The 14,889-nt window shown below is 43.3% G+C and overlaps 1 protein-coding gene across 1 annotated transcript in view; it reads right to left on the bottom strand.

The window, feature by feature from the left end:
- The window catches only part of ITGA2 (integrin subunit alpha 2), a 102,971-nt gene extending 92,613 nt beyond the window's left edge, over positions 1-10,358 (bottom strand). The window contains exon 1 of the mRNA XM_033852854.2: positions 10,179-10,358. Within this exon, the coding sequence (XP_033708745.1) occupies positions 10,179-10,236 (58 nt within the window). The 5' untranslated portion in view covers positions 10,237-10,358. The remainder of the gene's footprint in view (positions 1-10,178) is intronic.
- Positions 10,359-14,889: the final 4,531 nt, after the last annotated feature.

The raw sequence follows: 14,889 nt of genomic DNA, 5'->3' as shown, positions 1-14,889 counted from the left end.
ATAAATAAATAAATAAATAACATTTATTTATGAATAAATGAATATAAAGCATGAGAATTAAAATAAATATGAAGCACCAGGTTACACACATCAACCTATAAGAAGTTAAAAAGAAAAACCTACAAAAAGTAAATTAAAATCTAATGTTGGTAAAATTGGTAAAAATCACACATTACTGATGACCACAGTGTTCAGTATGCAACAGGAGCTAAAAAATACAGATAATCTTTGATCCAGTAATGTTGCTTTTGGAAATTGTCCAAAAGGAAAAAAGAAAGAAAAAGCTTCTTGTACAATGATATTTATAGCCACATTACTTGCAGTAGGGGGAAAAAAACCCCACAGGAAACAACCTAAATATACAACAATGGGACAATAGTTAACCATGACATGGCAGGATGTATTAATGTAAAGTTATAAATATGAGGGCCACAGGGAAAAGTATATACAAAAGATACCAAGTGAAAAAAGTAAATGAGTCATTTTCATATAAATGGCAAGTATATCTATGAAAATTTACATTCACACTTACGAACATCAAAAGGAAGAAATATAAATATTTTTTCTGTTTACGAGAATGTTAGTATATGTCATTTTCTATAAGGATATTGAAATATTCTGCTTTATAAAAAAAGCTATAAACTGAAAGTATTAATCAAGTTTAGTACTTTGATGAACATACTTACCTCATATTATCAAAATTCTATTTTTATTTTAAAATTTTTTTACCAACCATTTTCTGGGTGCTTACTATATGCTAGGTCCTGAGAATACAATGATAAATAGGATGAAAGGTGATCTTAAAAATGTATTCAGTGGGAGAGAGCGTCAAGCTGAAGATAAATTATGGTACTGCTTTATGAGGACAGAAGAGGGGAACAAGAGGGTTTTTTAGGGGAAAAAAAGATGTCTGCACTGTCCTAATACTTTTATTCATCTTATTACTTGTCAATAGCGCTATCCTAGTTAGACATTTCAAGACAAAGGAGAAATATTCCAAAAGCAAACAAACTCTCTCAAGGAAGTAAAAAAATAAATAAATAAATTGATCAACTAAAGGAATATTTTAGCAAATTTGGATTTAGCAAACAGAAGCATTTTGGCATATACGAGTTGGAAAGAACTAGGAGGTTTTTGGCTTGGCATTCATTCGGAAAGTGTGCCTTTAACCCGTGTTACAATAGCTGTCATTCATTCAACAAAACTCAACTTGGCACAAGTGAAGAAGACATGGCCCCCGTCTTCTCAGAGTTTGCGATCTATAGGATTTAGAGCCAAGTAAACATATCATTGAGGTAGAATGTGACAACTGCTATGAAAGGGTCCACGTGAGGAGGACAACTAAATTGGATTAGTGGTTGGGAAGGCTTCCTGGGGTGCATAAGCCTCAGTGAAATTGAGACTTACTTAAAGGATGTATAGAATACGGGTTGGGGGCTAAATTGTATTTTAAAAAGAGAGAACACAGATTAAGGTAAGAGACTAAGGGACTATACTGTTAAAAAGGGTTAAGGTCATATTTCACTGGAACCACAGCCAAGAAAAAAAATGATACTAATATGTTAAAGTCTGATTCCTTGGGGGCAAAAATTAGATATTGTAATAATAAAAGGGACTTCTTAATTACTACATACTATGGTCTGAATGTTTGTGTTCCGTCAGACTTCATATGGTGAAATTCTAACCCCCAAAGATGATGGTATTAGGAGGTGGGAGCCTTTGGGAGGTGCTTAGGCTTTGCCCTCATGAATTGGATGAGTGCCTCATAAAACAGGCTCCGGAGAGACCCCTAGCCCCTTCCACCATACGAGGACATCGCAAAAAGGCACCAGCTATGAACCAGGAAGAGGGCTCTCACCACAATGCGACCACGCTGGCGCCTTGATCTTAGACTGCCCAGCCTACAGAACGGTGAGAAATACGCTTCTGTTGTTTGTAAGCCATCCAGTCTGCGGTATTTTGTTATAGCAGCCTGAAAGAACTACGACACTATGACATTTACATAAATTATTTAACCATCTTTCCACTTTGCATTAAGACTTTTTTATCTGGGCTATTACATTTTTATACTGAAAGGAAAATAAAGATCACATAAAAGTATCCCAATTACCAAGGCTATGTCCTCCCTCCCCACCCCCCCCAAACAATAAGTACACAGAAAACTAAGTCAATTTCTCTGAAATATCTATTTTATGCACTAGTATTCAGAATATGGTTACAAAAAGGTTATACAATTCAGAAGGTTCATTGTCCATATTCTAATAAGCGTCCAAGAAGCTATTTGGTTAAAGGACCTGAAGGAAACTGGTAAACAATTTGGAATAGAGTTATCTTACTGAACTGGCCAAGAGCCAGCTTGCATTCAGTCTGCATTTCTACATGGTATCCATGGAAATGAGATCAGGCCTACACAAAGACAAACAAAGGCCACCTTCGAATGAATCAGGAGAATGACAACTGCCAATGTTCAAGGCATGCAGGGGCACAATAGCTTTGTACACGCTCTTCAGAACACAATGAAATCATCTCTTACACTGACAATACAGTGTCCGTCACTCTTTCTTTTCCCCTTTGCTCATTTAAACATTAACCTCATTTTTATACAGAAAGCCTTTCAATGATCAGGAGTTATGTACGGTTTCTGCAGTAAAAACTGCTCTAGTCCCTTTAAACTAATAAAAGGAAGAATTGCAGTTACCCTTTCAGAACATGGAATAATAATGCAGGAATCTTCATTGACAAAGTTGCCCAGTTTCTATGAACTGTTTGGTCAACAGAACAGACAATTCTCTCCAAGGAGGAAAAAATGTATTTGAAAATTATGAACAGTTCCAATATTCAATGGACCTGAAAACATTACAAAAATATGCAGTTCGAGTTTATACTGGTTAGTAAATGTAATTTACGTGTACAAGAGTCAGCAGGCATAGACTGGATAAAACACTTGAACAGTACCTTGAACTAATTATAACTTTAACAAAATTAAGAGTAGACATTAATTTATTTCTAATTTATATTAAATAGAAATGTTTAAAACGCCTTGAAAAAAACCCACTGTTATGCAGAATAAAAGGCTTTAATATTTTATGACCAGAACCTTTCAAAGACAACACAATTCTCTGTGCTATATGGGACTGTGATTTCTGAAAAGTTTGTTTTGAGTTTTCTCTCTGTGTGCCTTGGTCAGCTTCACCTTTCTCTCATCAATTAATATCCTCTCCATTTCATAGCCCAGAACCTGCTTCGACTTCCTTCACTTGATCACCTGTGGTTTCTAATCCGTCCGGAGCTGCTGCTCTTGTGGGTCATCCAGTTTCCCCCCTCCTTCTTCTTTCTCCCTGACAGCATCCTTTCCATGGACACGCGTGCCCCTTTTCTCCTCTTTGCTTCTCTCGTGTCACGGACTCCTGCCACATACGGATGCCTCAATGTAAATTTCAAAACTTACAAGTACCATGCAGTACCGTGACAGAAGTAAAAAAAAAAACCACAATAATGTTTATGCAAGTTTCTCCAATGCTTGCTTGTTTGTTTTTAAGCAGCCCGTCCCACCTCATCCCTCTAACTCCTGCCTTCCTGCCAAAGTTCCTGGCACTGTCCCCATCCCTCACCTTCCACTGACTCCTCAGCTGGCTCCCCTCTGGTTCTGTTTTTTCCCCTCAGCAGAGGCTGCCCTCACCCAGGAGGTCAGACCTGCCTGACTTCTGTGAAGAGTTTGATCCTGTGGACCGACTCTTCCTTCTCGAAACACTTCCGCGGTGCCCAGTCTGCGCTGTCCTCTTTCTCCTCCTCCAGCTGCATCTTCTCTCTCCCTTGGCATCTCCGTTTCCTCACCCGACCTTCTAAGGGAGCTCCTCAGGTTGCAGCCAAAGTCATCCTCTAGTCTCTCTTCGTCTGACTCATCAACGTCATGTCTTCAATCCCTCTCCAGATGCCCACGACTCCTAAATCTCTATCCCCATGTTGCTCTCACTCCTGCTCCTAACACCGCTACACATCACCATCTGGTAACTACACGTATTCACGTGGATGTCTCACACTCAAGCTGTCAAGCTGAACTGCTCTCTTTTTCCTCTAGCCTTGCTGTCCTTTAGTGCTCCTGTCTTGGTGAATGGCATTCCCCGAGCTGTTTACATCAGAAACCCAGGTCTCAGTCTTAACCTTCTTCCTCTCTCCCTGCCACCCTCGTACATCAATCACCAAATCCTGTCCATTCTTCCTTAATACCTTTCACACCTGTCCTCAGCTATCTTTCCCTACTGCCACTATCTGGGTTTTTACCACTGCCATCTTTTTTTTTTTTTTTTATACTGGAGTATAGTTGAACCACCGCCATCTCTAACACCGAACCTAGACCGAGTTCTTTCCTAAGTGGTCTTGGTGCCTTCAGTCTGGCTTCCATTCACTCCACCATCCCCCCTGCTGCCAGAGTGATCTGTCAAGGGGCCAACCGGAGCATGTCACTGTCCCTTAACAACCTTCAGAGCCTTCCCACTGTCCTCCAGATAAACTCCATGCTCCTTTCCAGGGTTTACAAGGCCTTTCACGGTTGGGCACTCACTCACCCCCCAGCTCTCACTTTCTGTGAATACCTTGAGTAATGTGTTCCGGGCATAATGGCCTTCTCCTTTCCTATTTAAGTATCTAAAACACCTGGCCCCAGGAACTAGGAGACTTGGGGCCTATTAGTGATTACGTTACTGTATTACCACTTACAGTCATTTACAAAGAACTGAACTTTGATCTCTAAGGCCCTTCACAGTAGATCTGAATGGTAACAATTATTTCCTGCCCCCAGGACGGCCTCTCTAGAGGCCTGATACTTAAACGTGTCACAGTGATATTTCTCCATCCTCTGAACTCAACATCTAGTTCTGTATCATTCATTCAGCAATTAACTGCATGAGACCATATGACACCTATTACGTTATAGAAATTTACATTACATCTTTATGTTATAGGCATAGACAACACAACAACATAACAGGAACAACACAACAAGTTGTAAATTACACGGAAATTTTTCAAGACACCAAGATGTATGATGGCTCGAAATTTCAGTAACTATCAATAAAAGACAATATGAAGGACCCTCTTCTTCCTCTCTTTCCACTAGGCCAGTGTCCTGGCTTTATCTCCAAGCTAGTCCTGACATCATGGTTGCAAGATGGCTATAGCTGCTCCAAGATTTACATCTAGACCTGACAGTATGTTTATTAACTAGCATCTCCCTTAGGAATGAAAAATTCTTGCCCCAAAGTCCCTGAGAGGATCTCACTCCAAATCTCATTGGTCAAAATTCCATTATATGCCCATGTCTAAATCAGACACTGGCGAGAGGTCTGGGACCACCAGCACTGGCTCAGTCCAATTACCGTTCAACATTCCCTGGATCTCCTAGCTGTGCAGAGGAGGGGTTAACCCAGTACTTGGGCTTCTGTCAGAAAGGAGGATGGTAGGGTATGAAATTGGTTAGGCAACCCCCAGGGACTGAGACAATGTCCTTCCCTCATGTGTGGACTTGTTTCCAAATGGACTGCAACCTCTCCGGACCACATTTCAAGTTTCCAGTGGTTCTACACTGGATCCAGCACGTTGCCTTACATAAAGCAAGTGTTGCACAAAGATACGATCAAAAACTAGTTTTCTGGAATTCACTGTATCCAGAGCAACAAAGCACCTATGTATCATCAGAAGGGAGAATCATAGGGGTCACTTTCACACAGGGGACCTATTGTTGTCTCGGGATTTGCGGTATCAAGATTCTTCTCTTTAAGAGTCATTATTCTGTGTGTTCCTCCAGGTAAATCATTAGTTACCATAAGATAAAAAAGCACACACGCATACACACACCCTCCACATCTTTGACTTGTTGACTGGGGTAACAGCTTTCCATAGTTCTTTCTCTTATGCTGTGCTCGATCTTTCTGTAATGTCCCAAGTTAAGCAGGGCTGATAGTGACTTTAGTGGTAACATTTACATGATGTCAAGATGACACTTTCGGTCCCAAATATCTTTCCTATTCTTCCTGAAACTCTTTATTTTCAACACACAGACTGAATGGCCTTTATTTTGCTGAATGTCTGAAATTCCACCATTAGCAGCTCATCTCTTTGTATTAACAGGCTTTTCCCTTTTTATACACCCATGGCTTTCAGCACACTAAGAAAGGAGCAGTCATCACATACTTTAGAAGGAAGTCACTTGAACTGACGCATTCTCTGACTCTTGGTGGTGAAATACACCTGACTTGGTGGTCATCACAAAACAAGGTGGTACAGGCAATTCTGGAATTTTAATTTGCTAGGAAAGAGAAGGTGCAGTGCTAATATTTAAGCAGTTACTTCCAAACCTGGATGCACATCAGAAACGTATGAGTAATTGTTTTTAAATACTGAATCCAGAGCCCCAATCTATTAATGTGAATCAAAACAGTGGCTTGTGAACCAGTATGTAGGAAAGCAAAGCTTAGTCGAGGTTGGGCCGGTGTAGCTGGAGAGCCATGGGGGAGGGGAGTTACCATATCAGCTGGTGGTCTAAGGTGGTTGAGGGGCTGAGATGAGAGAGGTCGTTGAGGGTGGGTCCCAGAAATGAGAGATTACTTCAAACTTCCCTTTTTGTTATAAAAACTTCCCTACTTTATAATTTTACTTGGGGTCGTCTCTTTTAACATAGGACAATGGTGAGTTGCAAAGGGATGAGAAAAAAAAAGGGGGAAAAGCATCAAGGCAGTGAAGGCCAAGAAAATAGTCTGGAAATATTCTAACACCAAATATGGGATGATCAGGTGCAGTCAGAACACAGAAGGGTGTGTATAGGTGCATGTCCATGGCTCTGGGGTGTGTGTATTGTGAGTGTGCATATGTGCAGTGTGTGTGCTTGTGTGTAAGTGTGCACGGGGGAGTGTGGTAGAGAAGAAGCTGAACAGGCAGGCTGCGACCAGATGGCGAAGGACTTTTTCTGACGTGTCACAAAATTTGGACCGTGCACCACGTGAGCTGGGAAGCCACCAAACGTTTGACGCAAAGGGGTGATTGGATACAGATAAGTGTTTAGAAAGATACCATTGGTGACAAAGCAGAGAATGGACTGGAGGGATAAGAGACAAACACAGGAGAACCAGCTTAAAGACGGTGGGAGTCCAGACACAAAAAAGCGAGGGCCTGAACTGGGCAGTAGCAGAAGGCACATGAGTTGGGGAGAGCAGACAGAACTTAGAGACAGTTTGTGAGGTTGCAGACAAGGGAAGAGATCCCTGGTTTCCATGTTTGCAGGATAATGCTGCCATTAAACAATAATAGACAACGCAGGAAAAAATTTCAGAGGACAGATATCTACTTCGGTTGGGGACATGTGGATGGGACGTGCATAGAGGGCATCTAGGTGGAGATATTTGCTAACAGATGGAAACACTGATCTGGAACTCAGGAGAGGAGTCTGGCTGGAGATGCTGACTTGAGTGGGGAGCAGGCCCAGAGGGAACTGGTAAAATGAAGAGGAGGATCCAGCATGGAACTCTGCAAACACCAACAAGGACCGGGCCAAACAGCTGAGCCTGGGAAGGAGACTACGAAAGAACAGCCAGGAAAATAGGAGACAAACAGGGAGAACAGAAGCCAGGGGTGGAGGGTGCTTCAGGAGGAAACAGCTGCCAGATTACACACTAAAGGAGGACCTGCTTACTAAGAGGGAAATTAGAATATGTACCGCCTGAGGGGAAATTAGGGATCTGAAAATAGGGGGTGATTCGGGCAGGGTACCAGAGATAACAAGAGATGAGGCTAGGCAAGTAATCCTTAGCCAAGCAACACACTAGACAGTGTAAGTGACGTCGTGCGTTTTAAAATCACATTTCCCTTTTCCCTATGGACCTATTACAGTTTATGGATTATCCAGGCCTCTTATGGTCTTTCTTTTCCATCCTCAACCTGCCGGTTACCATTTCAATGATTGCGAGCACTTAAACTAAGGAATGATCAATGAAAAGCGATAAATATGAAACCAAACCATGAGCACTGCTTTTTCTTAAATACCTGTGAGAATGTTTATAGAAAGCGAATTTGAATCTACGTGTTAAAGTGAGATTTGATGGTTTTAAGTTTCTACAGTGGTTGGTGTGTGCTAGATGTAGAAACGCATACACACATGCGCCTTTTACATTTTAATTTTTGGTATTTATATTACACAAATATATATGGATATAACTTATAAGCAACTACATGTGTGTCTGTTTAGTAATGATGAGTACTCAAAATTTTATACAGATAGGGTCATGCCATAAAAAACTGCAGCTGTCACAAACCTAGAGCTTTCAATTATTCATTTTAATCTTGGATATTCATGGTATCAAAAAATGATGCTGTTTCCCTGGGAACTTGGGTTCAGAGAACAAATGACAAAGTTTTATTATGATTATCCGGAATTAAGAGAAAACCTGTTCCTTGAGTATGTAAATATCTGGAGCAGGAGGGAGGAGGAAATATACAAACTATTTGGACAGATGTCATTTTAAATCACTTCTGCTGGCTTGCAGCGAGTTGCGCTTGTTAACCAACTCCAGGTAAAGTCTCTGTACCTGACTTCATGCCTTGCGGCACTACATTCCTCTGAAGTATTTCTCACTGCTGTTTAAAGAACAAGCCTCAACACTTCAAAGATAAGAAAATGATGTTATATTTCCATAGCTTCTGTTAATAATGGGTAATTAAAGAGTGATGAAAGGCTTGCATTGAAATGTCCATTAGCTCTTGGGAAGGTGGTGGTGTCCAGGAACTGATTCTCAAGGTGAATCCAACTTTCTCCGAAACCCCTAAGTTAGGGTTGATGGCCCCTCAAAACACTCTTGGGGTCCCAGGAGAGAATATCTGTGAAGCACCAGATCCAGGGTTAGGCAGGAAAACTAACGATGCCTATTCTCCGCTGGGGTCGTGTTATTTCTCTTTCTCTAACCTGGAGAAAATGCTACAGGGTCTTCTGCATTAGAATTCTTTCATGATAACAACTGGTTAAATGCCTCATAGGAGGGCAGTCTAAGAAAGATTTCTCCTCTTGGTAAAAACACTTGAAAATCAGAGACCACTTTTTTGTTTGGTTTGCTTTGATAGCTATTCAAACTATGATATACAAATGCGACTCCCCCCACCCCACCTAACCCCAAAAGTAAAGTAAAGTTCTTGAAGTAAGCACACACGAGGCTCTGGAAAATGGTCTGGAGAAAGTAGCTTTTTTTTTTTTTTTTGGCCGCACCTGGCGGCACGCGTGATCTTAGCTCCTCGACTAGGGATCGAACCCGCGCTCCCTCCACTGGACCGCCAGGGAAGTCCCCTGGGGAAAGTACTCTTGATGGACTGTGGTTGCGCCGCAGCTGGGTACCCCCAGCCTCATTTCCCCACTTCGTGCAAAAGGAGTCAGGCGACGGGTGGGCCCGGCTCTCAACGCCCTGCCGTTGGAGATGCAGCTGCGGGTAAATCTCTCGTTGCGGCGCCTACGATCCAGAAAGCGGAAAAGAACTTTTCCTGGCCTAAGTTTACATTCGTCGAACAGACGACGTTACAACAGTAAGAAGAAGGCAAAAGGGCGTGAAGAATTCCCCTCTGCCAAGTATTGAAGAGGCGCTTGGTTTTCCTACGTCCCCTAAGGGAAGAAACATCCGTGCTGCGTCCTGAAGAAATAGGGACATTATTCACACCCTGGGGTTGAAAAATAAGCATATTGGGCTCTCAGGCTCCTGCAAAGCCACCAGGCAGCGCCCTGAGGGGCAGGCTGTCGCCTAGGACCGGATTCCCGGGACGCACAGAACCTCCGGGTCCGGGTCTGGCGGGGCACCTGTCTGAGCCCGGCAGCAGGATTCTGGATCTCCAGGCGCTCCACTAATCTTTACTCCCCCATGCATGTGTGCGCGTGCGTGTGTACCTAAGAGCGAAGAGCGTATCGAGCTGACTTTGAAAGGTGCTTTACAGACAGGGTGAGCCGTGCCTTATGGGGACACCAGGCGAGGGAGAGCGGGAATGGGGAGTCTCTCTCCATCCTGCTGGGATGGCTAGGCGCCTGGGTCCACGTGGAATCAGAGCAGAGACGCGCGCCACCTGTGCCTCGCTGGCGCAGAACTCCTCGCTTTCGCCCCCAGGACCCACGCAAGTTCCTCCTGCAACTCATGCGGAGCAAACCCGTCGCTTACCTTGATTGAGCACTAACACCAGCCGCAGCAGTGTGCCGCCTGTCCGTCCTGGCCGCATCCTGAGCCCGCCGCCCCGGGCAGTGGAGCTGCTCTGGGTTTGCACGGGGGCCCAAGGACCCGGAGACTCCCCAGGAGCCGTCCCGAGGTCTTCTCTCCCGCGCCCGGGTGTGAGCAGGAAAAAGTTGCCGGGCAGCTCCCGGGGCGCCAAGGCCCGCCCCTTCGCCTCAGCAAACACCCGACCTGCCCCGGCCCCGCCCCAGCCCCGCCCCGCCGCCCGGAGAGCTGCACCTGGGCTCCTCCACACCCCCGCAGACCTCACCTCCACCCCCGCAGACCTCACCTCCACCCCCGCACACCCTCCCAGCCCAGGGATCCAGGAAGTGGTGGGGGTGGGAACCTCGCCCCTGGGGGCTTTTCCTGCCGGGCGCAGCAGACGGGCGAAAGCTAGCTGGTCTACTACCCCACCCCTGACAGCCTGACGCTGGCCCGCGGGGGACCCGGGGTCCCCGAGCGGCCCCGGCCGTCGTACAGGCCTTCCGGCTCCCGGCTCCTGGCAGGGGTGGGAGGGCTGGGGGGAGCCGTGAGCCTCAGCCACAGTTCTCAGGGGCTGCTCGGTGCATGCCTGTTCTACCTTTCCCAAGTGGGTGGAAAAACGGACAAAAATAAGCACAATGACCAGGTTAGAAACTAACTCGACAGGAAAGAAGATCTGCCCAAAAGTTATGATTATCCCGAAGTGATATTTAAGCAAGAGCTGCTGCAAGAGCGCCGTGTGTGTGTGTGTGTGTGTGTGTGTGTGTGTGTGTGTGTGTGTGTGTGTGTGTGTGTGATAAATCCTCATACCTTCCTCTCCAAATAAGGAGCTGATTTGATTGCCAACTTTAAGCGATTTACTTCAAGACACACAGAAGAGTGAGAACCCCCGTATGAACTCGTGATTCTTTCTGTTTGTCTACATTACATCGTGAGCATTTTCTTCCATTATTTCAGGCTCAGATCTGGAAAGAGAACATTCCATAACCACTTCTGAGATTTTTACTTCCCAACCTAAGAAATAGAATATTCACTTTTCTCTAAATCTGATTTTTCCTCCGAAAGTTCACCCACAAATTCCCAGCACATTGTTGAAACCAGAATCCTTCCAGTGACTACTTTTATGAAGTAATCAAAAGTTTTAATAAACTAAACTTAAGGATTTGCTGGTCTAATCATTATTATTATCACCATTCCAAATCTTTATGGAGCAGGTACTATTAGGAGGATGGGATACTGGCATACTGCCACTAGGAAGCAAAGTGGTTCAAGATGGGAAGGATGTAACTGGTAAAAATCAAATGCTCCCCTTTACCATAGCTAGGGCTGGAGTCTCAAATAGTTAAAGTATTAAATTGGTATTCATCAGATGCTACTGCTTATAAATCATGACTATAAACTCAATACATTTGAAACCAAAATCTATGGCCCCTGGTTGTTTCCTGTTTTCTTATCTGTCACTTACTACTTACTAATCCTGACAAACACCTGAAGGCATTTTTTTTCTGCGCTGTGGATGGTACTCACCTGCTGACTAAGACTCCATATAACACCTGAGAATTTGTAGGTGGCCGCTCACTAACCCTGACACCCAATCGTGGCTCTCCTCACAGACTTCTTGCAGGAAGTCAGCCAGGTTTCAGGGAGATGAATATCTGTCTGTTTCCTTCTGACTCACTGAAATGTGAGTAAGTGTTTGGAACAGACCCTTGTTTGGGAGGCAGGAGAGTTCCCTTCATGTGAGACAGGAATCTGTGCTTTGTCTCAGAGCGCTGGAGAGGAAAATGCACCCTTCTTTGCTTTTGTGCTCAGAACCAGACAAATTAACATCCTGGCATGAGGTACAGGATAAATCAGGAGCTATATTTTTCCAGAGCAGGCAACAATTTCAAATTTCAAGAAACAAAGAGCCAACTCCTGCCCCACATTAACTTTTTAAGAGTGTAAAGGGTTCCTGACACAAAACAGTTTGAGAACTTCTGCCTTAAACTTCCTAGGAGATATCCTGCCTAAGTGTGATTTTTCTGGACACCACATTCTGAGCTGGAAATAAGATTAAGGGAGGGCTTCTCAAACTCTTTGGTCTCAGGATCCCTCGGATGAATTAATATAAAAAAATGTGATTGTATATATGATGGAATATTATTCAGCCATAAAAAAGAAGGCAATTCTGCCCTTTGCAGTGACATAGATGAATCTAAAAGACATTATGCTGAGTGAAATGAGCCAGATAAAGACAAATACTGTATGATCTCACTTACATGTGAAACCTTAAAAAGTCAACTTATTGTACAGAGAGTAGAATGGTGGTTACAAGGAGCTGGGGTGTGGGGAATATGGGGTGATGTTGGTCAAATGGTACAAACTTTCAGTTAGAACATGACTAAGTTCTGGAGATCTAATGTACCTCATGGTGCCTATAGTTAATAATACTGTCTCATATGCTTGAAATTTGCTAAGAGAATAGATCTTAAGTGTTCTTACCACACACACAGGAAAAGTAAGTATTATGAGGTGATGAATATGTTAATGAGCTTGGTTGTGGTTATCATTTCACAATGTATATGTATCAAAACTTAATTTGTCCATTTTAAATATGTACATAAATTTTAACTGTCAACTACCCCCTCAATAGAGCTGGAAAAAAATATTGAAGATCTCAAAGAACTTTTGTATATGTGAATTGTTTCTATCAATGTTTACCATGGAAGAAATTGAAATGGATAAATTTTTCAATATTTTTGTGTTAATTCATCTTAAAATAACAATAAAACTATTACATGTTAACATAAATAATACATTTTATGAAAAATAACTCTTTCCCAAAATAAAAGAATTCACGAGAAAATGACATTGTTTTACATTTTTGCCAAACTTTAATATCTGGCTTAAAAAATAAACACTTGGATTCTCTTATCCACTTCTGCAGTCAATCATTGTAGATACATAGTTTTGGTGAAATTATGTGAATTACTCTGTCACTGCACAGATTTATAGCTGGAAAAATAGAATGTACTTGTGGCTATTCCTCTGATACTGCACCAAGATTCAACAAGTGGTGTTTTTAAAAGACTAGTTGTGAAACTGTGGGTTAAATCCATTTCACCTGCCTTCACTCATCAAAGTCTTTTTAAGACTTGCATGCCAAAATCTAGAAACAATAAATGCTGGAGAGGGTGTGGAGAAAAGGGAACACTCTTGCACTGCTGGTGGGAATGTGAATTGGTTCAGCCACTATGGAGAACAGTATGGAGGTTCCTTAAAAAACTACAAATAGAACTACCATATGACCCAGCAATCCAACTACTGGGCATATACCCTGAGAAAACCAAAATTCAAAAAGAGTCATGTACCAAAATGTTCATTGCAGCTCTATTTACAATAGCCCGGAGATGGAAACAACCTAAGTGCCCGTCATCGGATGAATGGATAAAGAAGATGTGGCACATATATACAATGGAATATTACTCAGCCATAAAAAGAAATGAAATTGAGCTATTTGTAATGAGGTGGATAGACCTAGAGTCTGTCATACAGAGTGAAGTAAGTCAGAAAGAAAAAGACAAATACCGTATGCTAACACATATATATGGAATTTAAGAAAAAAATGTCATGAAGAACCTAGGGGTAAAGCAGGAATAAAGACGCAGACCTCTTAGAGAACGGACTTGAGGTTATGGGGAGGGGGAAGGGTGAGCTGTGACAGGGCGAGAGAGAGTCATGGGCATATACACACTAACAAACGCAGTAAGGTAGATAGCTAGTGGGAAGCAGCCGCATGGCACAGGGATATTGGCTCGGTGCTTTGTGACAGCCTGGAGGGGTGGGATGGGGAGGGTGGGAGGGAGGGAGACGCAACAGGGAAGACATATGGGAACATATGTTTACGTATGACTGATTCACTTTGTTATAAAGCAGAAACTAACACACCATTGTAAAGCAATTATACCCCAATAAAGATGTTAAAAAAAAAAAAAAAAAAAAAGACTTGCATGCCCTCCAAGCTGCACGTAGCCTAAACTATAAGATGTTTGCCCCAGTGAGTTGTTTTCTAGAAACTTAGAGTCTGCTGTGTCCAGTCTGAGCTGAGCTGGTTGAGACTGGATAGGACCACTGATCCTTCAACTGGGCAAGTGTCCTGGGTGACCTTTGGAAGGTGCAGAGGCCTGTAGCTTCTTTATGCTGGTGCAGGACAACGATTACCGCACCTTTTTCCAATCACGTTTCCCCATGCTCTCCACACTCCCCATGCTTCAGACCGCCCTGCTTCTTTATTCATTATCCCATAAATAGCCCCAGCCCCTTGCCTTCAGGCATGTGGACTTGAGATTTGCTCTCCCATCTCCTCACTTGGCTGCCTTGCAAATAAACCCTCTCTGTGCTGTAAACCTCGGTGTCTCAGCCTTTTGGCTTGCCATGGGTCCGACAAGATGCACCTGGTTTGGTAACAGTTGCAGTGTGAAACAGGAAGCCATATCAATGAACTTTTCCTACCCTAGTGCTGGTTTGCAACCTGGGAAGTACCCTGGGTGAAATTCGAAATTGGCCCTTCACAGAGAGAGTATAATCTAGTGGGGGGAGATGGGGAAATAAACCACCAGCCGCAGGATAACTTCCAATGGATACAGGCAGAGAGTAGCTTAGGGTCACAAAGGGGGCCATCTGACTCAGACCTGGA

This window comes from Tursiops truncatus, chromosome 3 (assembly GCF_011762595.2).
Source record: "Tursiops truncatus isolate mTurTru1 chromosome 3, mTurTru1.mat.Y, whole genome shotgun sequence".
NCBI lineage: Eukaryota > Metazoa > Chordata > Mammalia > Artiodactyla > Delphinidae > Tursiops > Tursiops truncatus.
The sequence above is the reverse complement of the archived record's forward strand: the minus strand, read 5'-3'. Positions and strand labels throughout refer to the sequence as shown.